The following is a 13,686-nucleotide window of genomic DNA, read 5'->3' on the forward strand; positions in this document are numbered from 1 at the left end:
ATTCAGCAAGTAAGCATAAGCATAGGAATATTTATTATGGCATTTTTCATAGTAGCCAAACATTGGAAAGAATGTAAATGTCTATCAACAGGAGAATGAATAAATTGGCTATATTCATACAATGGAAATGCTATGTAGCGGTTAAAATAAATGAATAAGATGCATTTATCAACATGAAAAATAAATCTAAAAAATTGTTACATGAAAAAGCAAATTGAATATAGATATGTATGATATGATAATATTTATGTAATGCAAAACAGTAATATGTATTACCTGTGGATACATACATCATAAAACTACAAAAACATGTATCGAAATAACACCAAATTCAAGGTAGAAATCTCTGTGGAGAGGTCCCTAATCTCTTAAGATCGTATGATCAAAGAATACTTTTATTAAGTAACATCCATAATTATTCCATAGAATACTCTTTACAAGATGGTGTTATAGAGAATTTTTATTTTTATATTATATTGTGGATTAGTAAAATATTCCAAAATGTTTTGTTAGACTTACTTCAGAGTAACTTGAATTAATCTATAATGTATGTCCCATAATATCACACATAATTTGAAATGAATATTCTAATGATTTCTACTTTGTACAGATGTTGGACAGATGAATTTATACTTAGACACTTTTGTGGCTTTCAGGTTAAAAGAGTCTTCTAATTATGGTGTATTGTTTTAATGTTTTGTGATAGTATTTATTTTAAAAGTAGAATTATTTTATTGTCAGTATGAGAATGGAAATCAAATTATGTGACAGATCATTGGTAGCTGCTCTTATTGTAGAATTTAATGGAAATCTAGTTAAAGTGATTAAAATCTCCATTATCTCACTTTCATTTTCTCTTAGCTGCTATGCCTTTTTTGCCTTCTTCCATGACAAGCCTAAAATTATCTCAAAACAGATTTACATGTGTTCCGGAAGCAATTTTAAATCTTCCACAGTAAGTTTATTATTTTAATTTTAAAAACCACATGAGGTGGAACAGAACCTTCAGAAACATAGTTTTAACTTAGACATATAAATGTAATTGATTTCTAAACCTACTAAACTTAATGTTTTTAAATCTATGAATGTTTGACTTTTAATATTAGACAAAAGATGTGAATTGTTATTTGGACTTTTTAACTTTTATATTAATTTAATGTGCTGTTGTGTAGAAACAATTTAAGAGTAATTGTTGCATTATTATAATCAAATGAGATTGTACTGGCTATCACTTTAACTTTTAAAATTTCACTTGCTTTGGGGATTATGTTGCTAAAACACTATTAACTTTGAAATTATACTTAAGTTATGTTTGAGTGACATTTTTGGTGAAGAATTGGATAATTTATGTCGTTCCAAGTATTTGGGGATATTTTTGGTTAATTTCATTAAAAATAAAAGCTTCCTGTTAACTACAAATCCAGGCATTAATTAGATTTCAAATGTGTTGTAATCTTAAATAACTATTCTACTAGTGTTATTTATTATAAATAAAATCCATCAAGGTACATGTACAAATATATACATATACAGGCAAATAATAGTTATAATTTAGCCATGGAAGGTGTGAGACAGATGAATAATAGTTAATTTAAGTCTAGGTTTAGAATGTGTCAGACACTGTATTTTACTGCTTAACAATGGATCATCTTTTTAATCTTCCTAATAATCCTATGGAATACTTACTGTTATCATCTCCACTTTATAATGAGAACACTATTTGATAAGAGAGAGAAAGTAACTTGCCCGAAGTCATAGTTCTTAAACACTGGTGGTTTGATTTCAGACTCTTAATTCTGACCACAGGCATCTATAGAATACAGGTGGTCGGTTCTGTATTTTAAACATAATCTTGAAAATGTGTTTGGAAGCCACCTATTTATAAAAGCTCATTAGAGGGCTTCCCTGGTGGCGCAGTGGTTGAGAGTCCGCCTGCCGATGCAGGGGACATGGGTTCGTGGCCTGGTCCGGGAAGATCCCACATGCCGTGGAGCGGCTGGGCCCGTGAGCCATGGCCGCTGAGCCTGTGCGTCCGGAGCCTGTGCTCCGCAACGGGAGAAGCCACAGCAGTGAGAGGCCTGCGTACCGCAAAAAAAAAAAATAAATAAATAAAAAGCTCATTAGAAGATGCATGTCATAAGAAAGCTTTCTTCCCCCAGTCCCTAATTACACTATACCTTTAGACACCATCTTCAGGTATACATTTTAGTATTTTATATGTATTTTTTAAATTTATTCTTTTGTTTCACAAATGAGTGTGTGGTTGGCCAGTTTCAGTCTCCAAGCTTAGTCTTAAAACTAAGAGACACTGCCTTTGAACAACCTGACGATTCTCAACTTTGTCTCAGTTGCATTGTTTGTTAGACATACATGTCTTATCTTTAATATAGTAAAATTAATTTTCATGTTTTCAACATTTTTATAAGGTAACTAGGGCAAAATCTAGATCATTTAAAAATTAGCGCAATAATGTTGCTCTGCAGATCTGAATCTTGGTCTAGCAGGCAGTACAACTATTTGAGCTTAGAATTAATTCATAATACTTCAAATAATGCTGGATGAAAGGGATCAGTATACAGTAGTAAAAGTCCAGGCAACCTTTTACATAGTCATATATACCACAATTGTTGACTATCTTTATTCTTCCTACACATGTACATTTACACGTGACATGTGTTTTTCTATTTCCTGCAAACTTTGGGTAGCTATTCCTGCCTGAAAGCAACAAATTTACATTGAGGGCCTACTGTATACAAGACATCATGCTCAATGTTATGATATTTTTCACACTGAGGCAAGCTGCTAAAAATGATAGTAAACTTAAGGACCCAACCTCTGAAGAATCCCTCCAGGTATGAGTGAAATTGAACAGAGAAATGGAGGCTACATATTTGTAAATCTTGTATAGAAGGCAGGAATTTTAATGACTGTTTTTGCCTTTGTTAATTATGATTTCTCATGCATCATAAGTGTTTGTAAAACACTTGGTCTTTCATTATGGTTGACATTTTTATGTTTCTGAAGTACGGAAATTAGGCCTCAATTTTGTTTTTATTGGTCCTTTTAAAAATGTTCCTATTGAGACATGCCTTTTTTTTCTAGCCCGTGTATACCTTTATGTACACAAAAAACCACACGTATGTACTCATATATAAATAATGTTAGTTTTAAAGTTATACCTTATTCTCACTCTGGTGAAAATTACTTGTGATGTTATTTCATGTATTTTGGAAACACTCATTTGATTTTTATCTTGACATTGTATTGTTTCAGCCTGCGATCCTTAGATATGAGCAACAATGATATTCAATATCTACCAGGTCCTGTGCACTGGAGATCTATGAACTTAAGGGAACTCTTGTTTAGTCATAATCAGATCAGTATCTTGGACTTGAGTGAAAAAGCATGTGCATGGTCTAGAGTAGAGAAACTACATCTTTCTCATAATAAACTGAAAGAGGTAAGAGGTCATCTTTATTTATTTAGAATTATTACCAGTTTGAAAATATGCTTTTATAATTTGAATTATCACAAATGATCATTTCAGAATCTGTTATTTGATATTACTTACTTTTTGAATAAGATCAATCCTACCCTGAGGTAAATGGGTATATTAACAATGCTTAATTTCCTAAAATAACTTTTTGTGCTCTATTTTATTTTGAATATTTATATATATATTTTATTATGAATGTGTGTAATGCTTTAAGTGTGTCAATTTATCACAAAATCGCTAATCTGTTAACAGACTCTCAGACACGCTGCATTTCTCAAGTTGTCTCCGGGCCATATATAGCCTGTGTTTTTCAGCTGACATTCTTTTCCACATTCTTAAATTTCTGCATTCACCCAAATGGACAGGTCTCTGTTATAAATCTGAAATTGATTATCCATTCGTACCAGAAAACTATTTTTTTTTTTTGCCAGGTTCAAGTCTATTGCCTCTAAAAGCCAAAAAGAGTAAAGTGTCTGAAACCATGAGGTTCAGAATAACTCTGAATATTTTTGAATGCCTGACTTTTTTTGCAGCAAATTAATGTTTGCTATTATAGAAGTAATGAATATTGCTTAAAAATTTGGAACAGAAAAAAATTCCAATATTTATGCCACTTAAGGTATAAACATTTAGTTGTATTTTAAGAACAGTAAGTTGTACATAAGTCTGTGATGATTAGATCCTTAGTTTTACTGAAGAACACAGTGTGAGGGAATAGACTGAAGCCACAGATGATTGGTTTTGGATACATAAAAAGAACTTGTTTACTTTCAGTGTTGTGAAGTGATGAAATATGTTACTAAGGCAGAATGGGTTTTTAAAGATTATAAATAAATGACATAGATTGGGGTAAGTCCTTTATATGTATGTTTTCAAACATTTATAATGAAAACTATGACAAGCCTTTGGAAAGTTTTAGAACTCTGTTGAGAGGCTGTGCAAGGTGATGATGGGATCTCTGAGCCTCTCTTGTTTCCTATTAGCATCTTGTGTTTTGGCAGCACACATTTCTTTCTTCCCACCAACAGGATTTGCCCTTTTTTATTTCATTAAGATTCCTCCTGAGATTGGCTGTCTTGAAAATCTGACATCTCTTGATGTTAGTTACAACTTGGAGCTGAGATCCTTTCCCAATGAAATGGGGAAATTAAGCAAAATATGGGATCTTCCTTTGGATGAACTGCATCTTAATTTTGATTTTAAACACATAGGATGTAAAGCCAAAGACATCATAAGGTTAGATAATTTTATTTTCATTTGTTTTTATTAAATTTGTTTCAGATATCCTTTCTTTGTGACTTTGATGGATATATAGTTAACAATTTAAGAAAAAAATGTATAGTACCATCCAACGTTGATTTGTCATTTGCCCTTTATTTAATAAATGGGTTTGTTTGGTGCCACTGCAGAGTTTTTCATTTCCTCCTAGCCAAGTTAAGGTTGAGAGAATGGCTTCTCCTTATCATGCTTTTCAGTAGAAAGGGACTCTAAAAGGAAATTATTACTATTTGGTCTCTTGTTACCAATTATACAATCTAAAGAAATAAAGCGTAGTATTATAACTTCTCAAGCTGCATTTCATATAGCAAATAGTTATCGTATGTCTATTATATCTTAAAGCATTATAGTTACTTAAATGATATAAAATTACATCAATTTTGCCTAGGAAGCTGATAACCTACTCAACTTGATCATTTTTGAAACCACCAAAACTTCCACATATCACTGTTTCTGGTTTTATATTTTATGAACTTCAAATATCTTTAATAATGAACTTTATTCCACTCTTTGTTACTGTTTGAGCACATTAATTACTGTTTGAGCACATTAGTCTTATTGTTACTGTTTGAGCACATTACTGTTATTCTTACCTAGCTGTAAAATCATTTATTTTTATTTCCACAAAACTACTGCTATCTATATTTATCTTACAGGTTTCAGCTCAGTTATCACCTCTCAATGTATCCTTGACTTGCTTATAATGTCCACTAAGTCAAGGACCATGGCTACATTTACTTACTATTTCATTCTTGGCACCAAACACAAAGTCTGGCATACAATTGATAATTGTTGCATTACGAGTGAACTACAGTTACCTAAATCTCTTCCTTAAAGTTTCTTAATTTATATTTAGCTTTTTGTCTCTTTTTATGAACAAAGATTTGTTGTTTTGTTCTCTTGAGTGTGATTTAATTTGAAAAAAAAAAAGATCTTTTCACCAACTATGCTAAATAAACGTGACTAGCCCTCACCCTACACAATTGTTTCCCATGACTTTCCTTCCTGAAACTGGAAAAGATGTTCATATAAAATTTTGTTCAATTCTTACTAAAAATTTAGTAGAACTGGTTTTTGATGTATTATGCTATATTATCAAGCTACTATATAACTAAATATTTTTAAACATATTTAACATTTTTAGAGAGAACATAGACCTGGAGTAGTTTAGAAATTGTAGTACTCATTTGCTTTTTTAAAGAATGACAAAGAATGACTTCTTAATAAATAGACATTTGGACCATTGATTTTCTTGTTTATTGGTGATGAAAACAGAACATAAGCTGTATGTGAGAAAATGACTGATTTCAATAACAGCAGGTACAAGATCTGATCTGCCAGATCTTGTTTTCTAGAGCATCAAATAATTCAAGAAAATAATGATGCTTTTTGCTCAGATCATCAGGAATGTTGGACAGATTCCTATTAGTTACGAGAACTAATCAGTCAATATTCCCTAAGATTCACTTATGATTTAGTTTATTTTTCTAATTTTAAACTGTGGCAATATTTTAACAGTTAAAATATATCTTTCTATATCCATTTTATTTTTGAGAACATTTAAATGTACTATTAATTTAAAAGTGGTATTGCTAGACACCTGCAGCACTTCTAGTTAGTTTCAATTATTTTCGCATTAAGACTGTTAGGAACAGCAACATATTATCTGCTGATAGTGTAATCATTTATATGTATCAATTTATAATTTAACCAATATGTTCTCCCTTTCCATTTACATTATGTATATGCATGTATGATATATATGAATATATACATTATGTATACCATACATGAGTATATGTACACATACACATGTATAATGTACCAAATACGACCTCACTATCAAAGTTTAGTATAGCAGTATGCTTATATACTCTACCTTGATTGTTTATCCTATGTACTTTGTAAAATTTTATACTTTGGGCTTCCCTGGTGGCGCACTGGTTGAGAGTCTGCCTGCCGATGCAGGGGACACGGGTTCGTGCCCCGGTCCGGGAGGATCCCACGTGCCGCGGAGCGGCTGGGCCCGTGAGCCATGGCCGCTGAGCCTGCGCGTCCGGAGCCTGTGCTCCGCAACGGGAGAGGCCACAACAGTGAGAGGCCCGCGTATCAGGAAAAAAAAATATTTAGACTTTATAATTTTTAGGGTTTTATTTGTGTCATTTAAAGAAATTATGTGTGTGTGTTTGTGTATAAAATTCTAATGAGTATTACAAACATTTTGAAATTTTGATTATTTCTGGTGATAGAATGTCATTATATTTGATAATGCTGCCGATCATTATCAACTACACCAACATCACTAACAAAATAAATGCATTAATAGTGCATTGAAAGACACATGCATTATTAGTTACATGAGCTATGCACTCTTTTGCATACTGTACAGTTTGATATTTGAAAGAATTCAGTGCATAAGAATTCACCTATATCATAAGTACACTGCTAAGCAGTTTATTTTATTTTTGTTTTTCAAATACCAGGTTTCTTCAACAGCGGTTAAAAAAGGCTGTGCCCTATAACCGAATGAAACTTATGATTGTGGGAAATACCGGGAGTGGTAAAACCACCTTATTGCAGCAATTAATGAAAATCAAGAAATCAGATCTTAGGATGCAAGGTGCCACAGTTGGCATAGATGTGAAAGACTGGCCCATCCAAATAAGAGGCAAAGGGAAGAAAGACCTCATTCTAAATGTGTGGGATTTTGCAGGTATTTATTTTGCTAGAATTTTTTATTCACACATCTTTTTAAAACAGGGATTTAAAAACTGAATTTTCTGTTCCAATACTGCAAAGAGACCTGCTGGATCCTATGGAATTATTCCAAAGCCATTTATTTCTCCTAATTCTACCCTTGCCACCAGAATGGAGAAGCTGTGGAAGGAAATGTTAGGAACCAGTACATGCCAACTGAAGCTAAGTAGCTGACACATGTGAAAAGTTGTCAGTCCCTAGTAAAAAGCCAGTGTAGTCATGTAACCATCATCGTTTTATAGTTTTTCTCTTTTTTGTGTGATAGTGGATAGTATCACTTAATTTTATTTTTGAAGAAGATGAAGAATTCTTGACTATTTTCTGGAAGGCTAAAAAATCCTCTGATCTTTATTTAGGTTGTGAGGAATTCTACAGCACTCACCCCCACTTTATGACCCAACGAGCCCTGTATCTTGCTGTCTATGACCTCAGCAAAGGGCAAGCTGAAGTTGATGCCATGAAGCCTTGGCTCTTCAATATAAAGGTGATCTGTTCTAATCATTTGAAAATAGAAAATAATTCTTGGGTTTTTTTTTGGTATGTAAGGTAATTTATTTTGGGCAAACAGGTGCTTCAAATAGTCTCTTCAAATAATTTTTTAAAAGAAGCACTAAAATTTTGAGTTGGGAAATTTTAAAAGTAATTAAGTTGTGACATGAAAATAGTGTTTTCTATATTAGTGAGAGTTATAGAAACTGGAAACCCTTTTAAGCTATAAAAATTGAGATTTTATAAGTTAAACTATTTTTGATATCACTTCTGTTTTTTTTTTTTTTTTGGCTGGGCCACGTAGCTGGCAGGATCTCAGTTCCTCGACCAGGGATTGAACCTGGGCCACGTCAGTGAAAGCCTGAATCCTAACCACTAGGCGACCAGGGAATTCCCTGATATTATTTCTTAAGGGTAATATGAACTTCCCTAATTTAAAATAAACCATAGTGAAAAAAAGCAATCTGTGCATCACCAACTCTGTCCTCAGAGGCAATTTAGTGTGAAGTCCTTTAGATCTTACAGTTTTAAATGGTCCCAGATTAATAGTATATTTGGAATTTTACAATTTTTCCAATTTGTCCCTTGCTGTCATATTGTCAGCTATTACTTTATGTATATATGGTTTTAAATATATATGACTTTTTAGAATTGAGACCAAAGTAAGAGTGAATGGTCTTTGAATGATGCTCCAGTGGGCATTTCTGTGAGGCAAGCCCTTAAAAAGATTTGTCAGGAAATTTTGGCTCCATCAAGCTTGTTTTGTCATTTTGGTAATTTTTTTAACTTCCTTTTTTTTGACTTTATTATAGCTAGCCAAAGTGAGAAAATACTATAGTCGCAGTAATATTTGCTTTAGTGACTTTTTTCATTGTAGACTCCACACTGAATGACTTTAATATGAATTAAGGAGATTGAATTTACAGGTAAGGAAGAGAAAATATAAAACAAATTGTATTACTCTGATATAATTTGGGGGTTATTAAATACTATTTTATTTAGACGACCAAAGCACACTTAGAGAATAGCCCATTTTAAGGCACGGGAAAAGGAAAAGAAAAATATACTATTACTGTTACATAGGCCACCTGAAAGAAAAGTGGTAATAATTGGATAAGAAGGGGCATAAAATTGACTTTTAAAAATTTCTTAAGGGTAAGTTTTTTCTTAGGTTTAAGGAAGGAAAGGCAGTTGTTATTTTCTTCTTAGAAGTCTTGATTTCTCATTTCCACTCAAGTGAATTTCATAGAAAGTGAATGTCAGTGGAAATGTAAGCAGTCTTGATTTTAAAACAAACACAAAAGTATTTTGTATCTTTCCCCCGTAGGCTCGTGCTTCTTCTTCCCCTGTGATTCTTGTTGGCACACATTTGGATGTTTCTGATGAGAAGCAGCGCAAAGCCTGTATCAGTAAAATCACCAAGGAACTCTTGAACAAACGAGGGTTTCCTGCAATACGGGATTACCACTTTGTAAATGCCACTGAGGAATCCGATGCTTTGGCAAAACTTCGGAAAACCATCATAAATGAGAGCCTCAATTTCAAGGTAACATGTTTCTTTGCCGACTTCAGGTAGTAGATAAATATAATTTATTAATTCTCATGTTGTGCAACTGCTAAGAAATGTCAAAAGTCTTGAAAAGAGAACAGCTATCTTAAAATTGTGGGTCTCTTTCAGAGCTGTTAACATTATTAAAGTACTTTCAATTTTAAAATTATTTATGCTATACTTTATTTCCAACTCATAGAAGTGGGAATAAAAATAATTTGAGGATACTGAGAGAAACTAAGAGGATATCTGAGAGGCTGAGAGAATATTCCTGAGAGAATCTGGGGACATGTTTCTGATGCCCTTTCTCTCCCAACTTCCTGTAGTGGTGATTCAATCAAAAGGATAAAGACGAATGTTGGGGTCTTGGGGTTATCTTTCTTATATTTTCTATCTGCTCCTTTCTTTTGGAGTTCTCATTTTATGCTCTCCTTGATTTTCTTTGTTGTTCCTTCACGTCTCTTGTCACTATGATCTCCCTTCCAAATATTTTTTTCTCAATATTGGGAGAAGTTTCTTTCATCTGATAATCAGGGTCACTAATTTGGTTTTCATCAATGTCTAAGCAATTTTTAGTTTATACAAACAGGGTTTTTTCATTTTAGGAATTATGTTTTTGATTCCAAAGTTTTCTTCTGGTAAGACAAATGTAATTCATAGAGTTCATAAAACACAAATAAATTGGTTAACAGTGAGAACACTTGTTTTTAATACTTGCAAGAGAAAGAAATTTTACCTGGGTTCTACAGACAGCATGGTTTGAACTGTACTGAAAAACACCCTGAATTGTTCAGTATAACAACACAATGGTGGATTTCACTGTTAGTCTCTGTTGGTTTAGCTCATTAGCACTAATGATCAAGGCCATGGCTTATAACAAGGGTCCTGTTTTGCCTGGACAGTCCCAGCATAATTATTAATTGTGTCCCACTATATTCTCAGATGCATTCCAGTTTGGATGATAAATTATATGGTCACCTTGGTTATAATGTGTTGGCTCGTTAGCTTAGTTCTTTTCCATTTCCACAGATTATGCTCCTATCCAAAACCTAATGAGCCATTTATAAGCTGGTCTTTGTGGTGCCCAGGGAGAGAATTTGCACATTTGTATCTTTCAGCACATTTATCCCAGTCACTAAAAGCTTTTACAAATGGTGGGTCAGTGACATTTTATATAAGAAGAATGAAATATCATTTATTTTGTAGATTTTCTTACTTTTTTGTGGGACATATGACTAAAGAGTAATATGACTTTTAAGAAACAAATATACAAAATTAGTATATTCAATTAAATATTCTCTTTACCCAGGGAGTTTTCTTTTGAGACTATACCTGTGCTTACAGAACTTTGTTGTTATTTATAATATTTTAATAGCTTCTCTTTTTATCATTGGTATCAGAGCATTTATCATATCTTAAAAAAGACTTCTTGGAGGATGAGTTTGTTTTGAGAAAGCCTGAATCTAGTTGAAACAAAGTCTGTGGATAAGGTGGTTCATCAAGCTGGACTGGTATTGCTTTAGGCTAATAGCAATTTATCACTATCAATCAATGAGACCAATTTTCTTTCTGCACTTGTACATGAACTCTGAAGGCAATACCAGATAAGGAAGTAAAACAAATGCTTTGAGAAATGGCAGTATTATTTGAAGAAAGGTATCTATTGCTAATGGATACATCATTCTGGCATATTGGTTTGAAAATCTGTTTGATTGCTTTGCAGAATAGTGACTCAGATGACCCCAAAACAATAAACCTGCCAGAACTTGAATATTCTTTCCTCCCTGAGGTGCTTCAACCTGTATTCAAACAACAGCTTTTAATCTACTGGAAATCTTTTTTTGTTTACCCTTTCATTTGTTTTTCATCTTTTCCTTTTATCTTGGCTCTTTTCTAATCTTTCCCTGTCTCACCCTTATTAACATGTGTCTGTGCAGACTTCAGAATAAAAGTTTTTTGTTTTTGGCTGTTGGTGACCTGATAATAAAGCTTAAAACAAGTCGGACAAAACAGAATTCAGTGCCAACCATATCCCTCTCAATCTTGTCCAGCCCCTTAGCAGAGTGGGATCCTTTGCTGGCCCTGTAATCCAGCCCTGTGAAGTTCATCCTTTTGTTACTTGATTGCTTTCTGTGAGAACTCTTGTTTACTTTCATATGTAGGTTTCCCTTCTTGGGTTAAAACATAAATTTCAATCTGAAGTTCTGTTTTATCTTAATTTATAAATTATGAAGAGAGGGAATATGAAAAGTGCAGGTTAGTGAAATTATATTTAATTTTCTGGTTCAAAGCGTACATTGAAACAATCTTGAATGTTTGGAGGTAAATATGAAAGTAATGGTTACAGTTGCTGTAAATCAAGTTCCTTAAGATTCTAGTTAAAAGTAGAAAAAGAGCAAGTTAAAGTGTGTGTGTGCATGTGTGTGTGTGTGTAATAAAACCCAATTTCTGTTTGTAATAAGTTGAAGAATTCAAGTAGAAATTATGTTAGTTATTGTCAGGTGAAAAGAATATACAAGAATATATTCATGGGTTGAGAAATGGGGAGAGTATGCCACCTGGTGGTTCTCAAAGGTATTTTAGTTACTATTGTTAGAGTTGCATTTCTATTTAAAATTAGATTTTTAAGAAAAAAGTTTGGAAAAGATTTTAATTATAGAAACTATCACTTTAAGGTCATTCTTTTAAAATTTTATTTTATGTGTCTCTTTATTAGTAGACAGTTGTTAGATTCTAAGTGTAACAGATCCCAAATCATCCTATCATATCAGAATCATTGGGGTTTAGATGATTTATTTTTCCAAGTTCAAGTTTCCATGAAAAAGCATAGCTTGGGTGAGGAAATTTTATGTCTGTCTCCAGATTTCACTGTTGATATGTACATTCCACTAATAAAACATTTTGCAAATAACAAGAACAAAATTTAGTTTTACCTTGGGTTGTGGATCACATTTTCATCTAATAAATAAGGTTCAAACGCTCTTACAATACTTGCTGACTTCTTATGCTAGCATATCTATTGCATGTAAGTTTAATGTCTTAGAAAACAGAAAGTCCTTTATTTACGGTCAATGATTTATCTTGGATTTTGCCATGGATTTTCTGAATAGCTAGATAAATATTTCCATGTAATATTATTTGATAGTTCTTTCCAAATTGGCTTCTGTGTTCATATTTTTCTTATTTTAAGATCACCTTATTTATTCCTCACAGTTTAATTGGTTTTACATTACATTTTGATTTTATTAAAAAATACAGTTCTGAATGATTAGCATAGAATTTACCACCCACCTGACAAATCGATGAATAAAATGGATTTTTACAGCTTGTCATTTGTAATTTCATAGATCCGAGATCAGCCTGTTGTTGGGCAGCTGATTCCAGACTGCTATGTAGAACTTGAGAAAATCATTTTATCGGAGCGTAAAAATGTGCCAGCTGAATTTCCTGTAATTGACCAGAAACGATTATTACAACTTGTGAAAGAACATCAGCTGCAGTTAGATGAAAATGAGCTTCCTCATGCAGTTCACTTCCTAAATGAATCAGGTTTGTTTATTGCATATTCTTTGAAAGCTCTGCTGTAGTAATTTGTGAAAATGCACCTGAACCTTGTATAGAACTTACATTTAAAATTTAACAGAATATTGACAAAATTCTTTAATAGGTAACTGATTTTTTTTCTTTTTGAAAGATCATCATGAGCATTGATGTTGAATCATGTATTATGTCATAAGAGAATAATTTAGAAATTATCTAAGGGCAGTAGTGGAAAAGGTCTCTGAGCAGGAGTTAAAACGTGGGTTGTAGAACTTGACTGTACTATTCAGGAGCTGTGAGACCCTATGTGGAGGCTATTTGTACACTGTAAAGAAGAATTATTATTGGTTTAACTTGGCACTTGGAGAATCAATGGTTGCCTGAGATGATGCAGCTACTGAGTGGCAGATCTTGCTCTGTTGCATAACATGTTGTCAGCATGACCTCACAGATGAAAACTCTTCAACAGACTTTGGTGCTAATTGTGTACTTGATCAATATAACCTTGCTAGAAATGTGTGAGTTGATTTATAGTGCTCGGATAAGTGGTTGGGAAGTTGCTTTTGATCCCCAGATT

General features: G+C 32.9%; 1 protein-coding gene across 1 annotated transcript in view; it reads left to right on the top strand.

Annotated features, from left to right (window-relative positions):
• LRRK2 (leucine rich repeat kinase 2) overlaps positions 1 to 13,686 on the top strand; it is a gene marked incomplete at its 5' end in the record, with an annotated part of 147,424 nt that overhangs the window by 77,667 nt on the left and 56,071 nt on the right. Inside the window, 7 exons of the mRNA XM_079714150.1 lie at positions 862 to 955; positions 3,274 to 3,460; positions 4,551 to 4,732; positions 7,258 to 7,487; positions 7,888 to 8,015; positions 9,348 to 9,566; positions 12,917 to 13,118. Coding sequence (XP_079570276.1) covers positions 862 to 955; positions 3,274 to 3,460; positions 4,551 to 4,732; positions 7,258 to 7,487; positions 7,888 to 8,015; positions 9,348 to 9,566; positions 12,917 to 13,118 — 1,242 coding nt within the window. The remainder of the gene's footprint in view (positions 1 to 861; positions 956 to 3,273; positions 3,461 to 4,550; positions 4,733 to 7,257; positions 7,488 to 7,887; positions 8,016 to 9,347; positions 9,567 to 12,916; positions 13,119 to 13,686) is intronic.

Source organism: Hyperoodon ampullatus (genome assembly GCF_949752795.1).
Source record: "Hyperoodon ampullatus genome assembly, chromosome: 11".
Lineage (NCBI taxonomy): Eukaryota > Metazoa > Chordata > Mammalia > Artiodactyla > Ziphiidae > Hyperoodon > Hyperoodon ampullatus.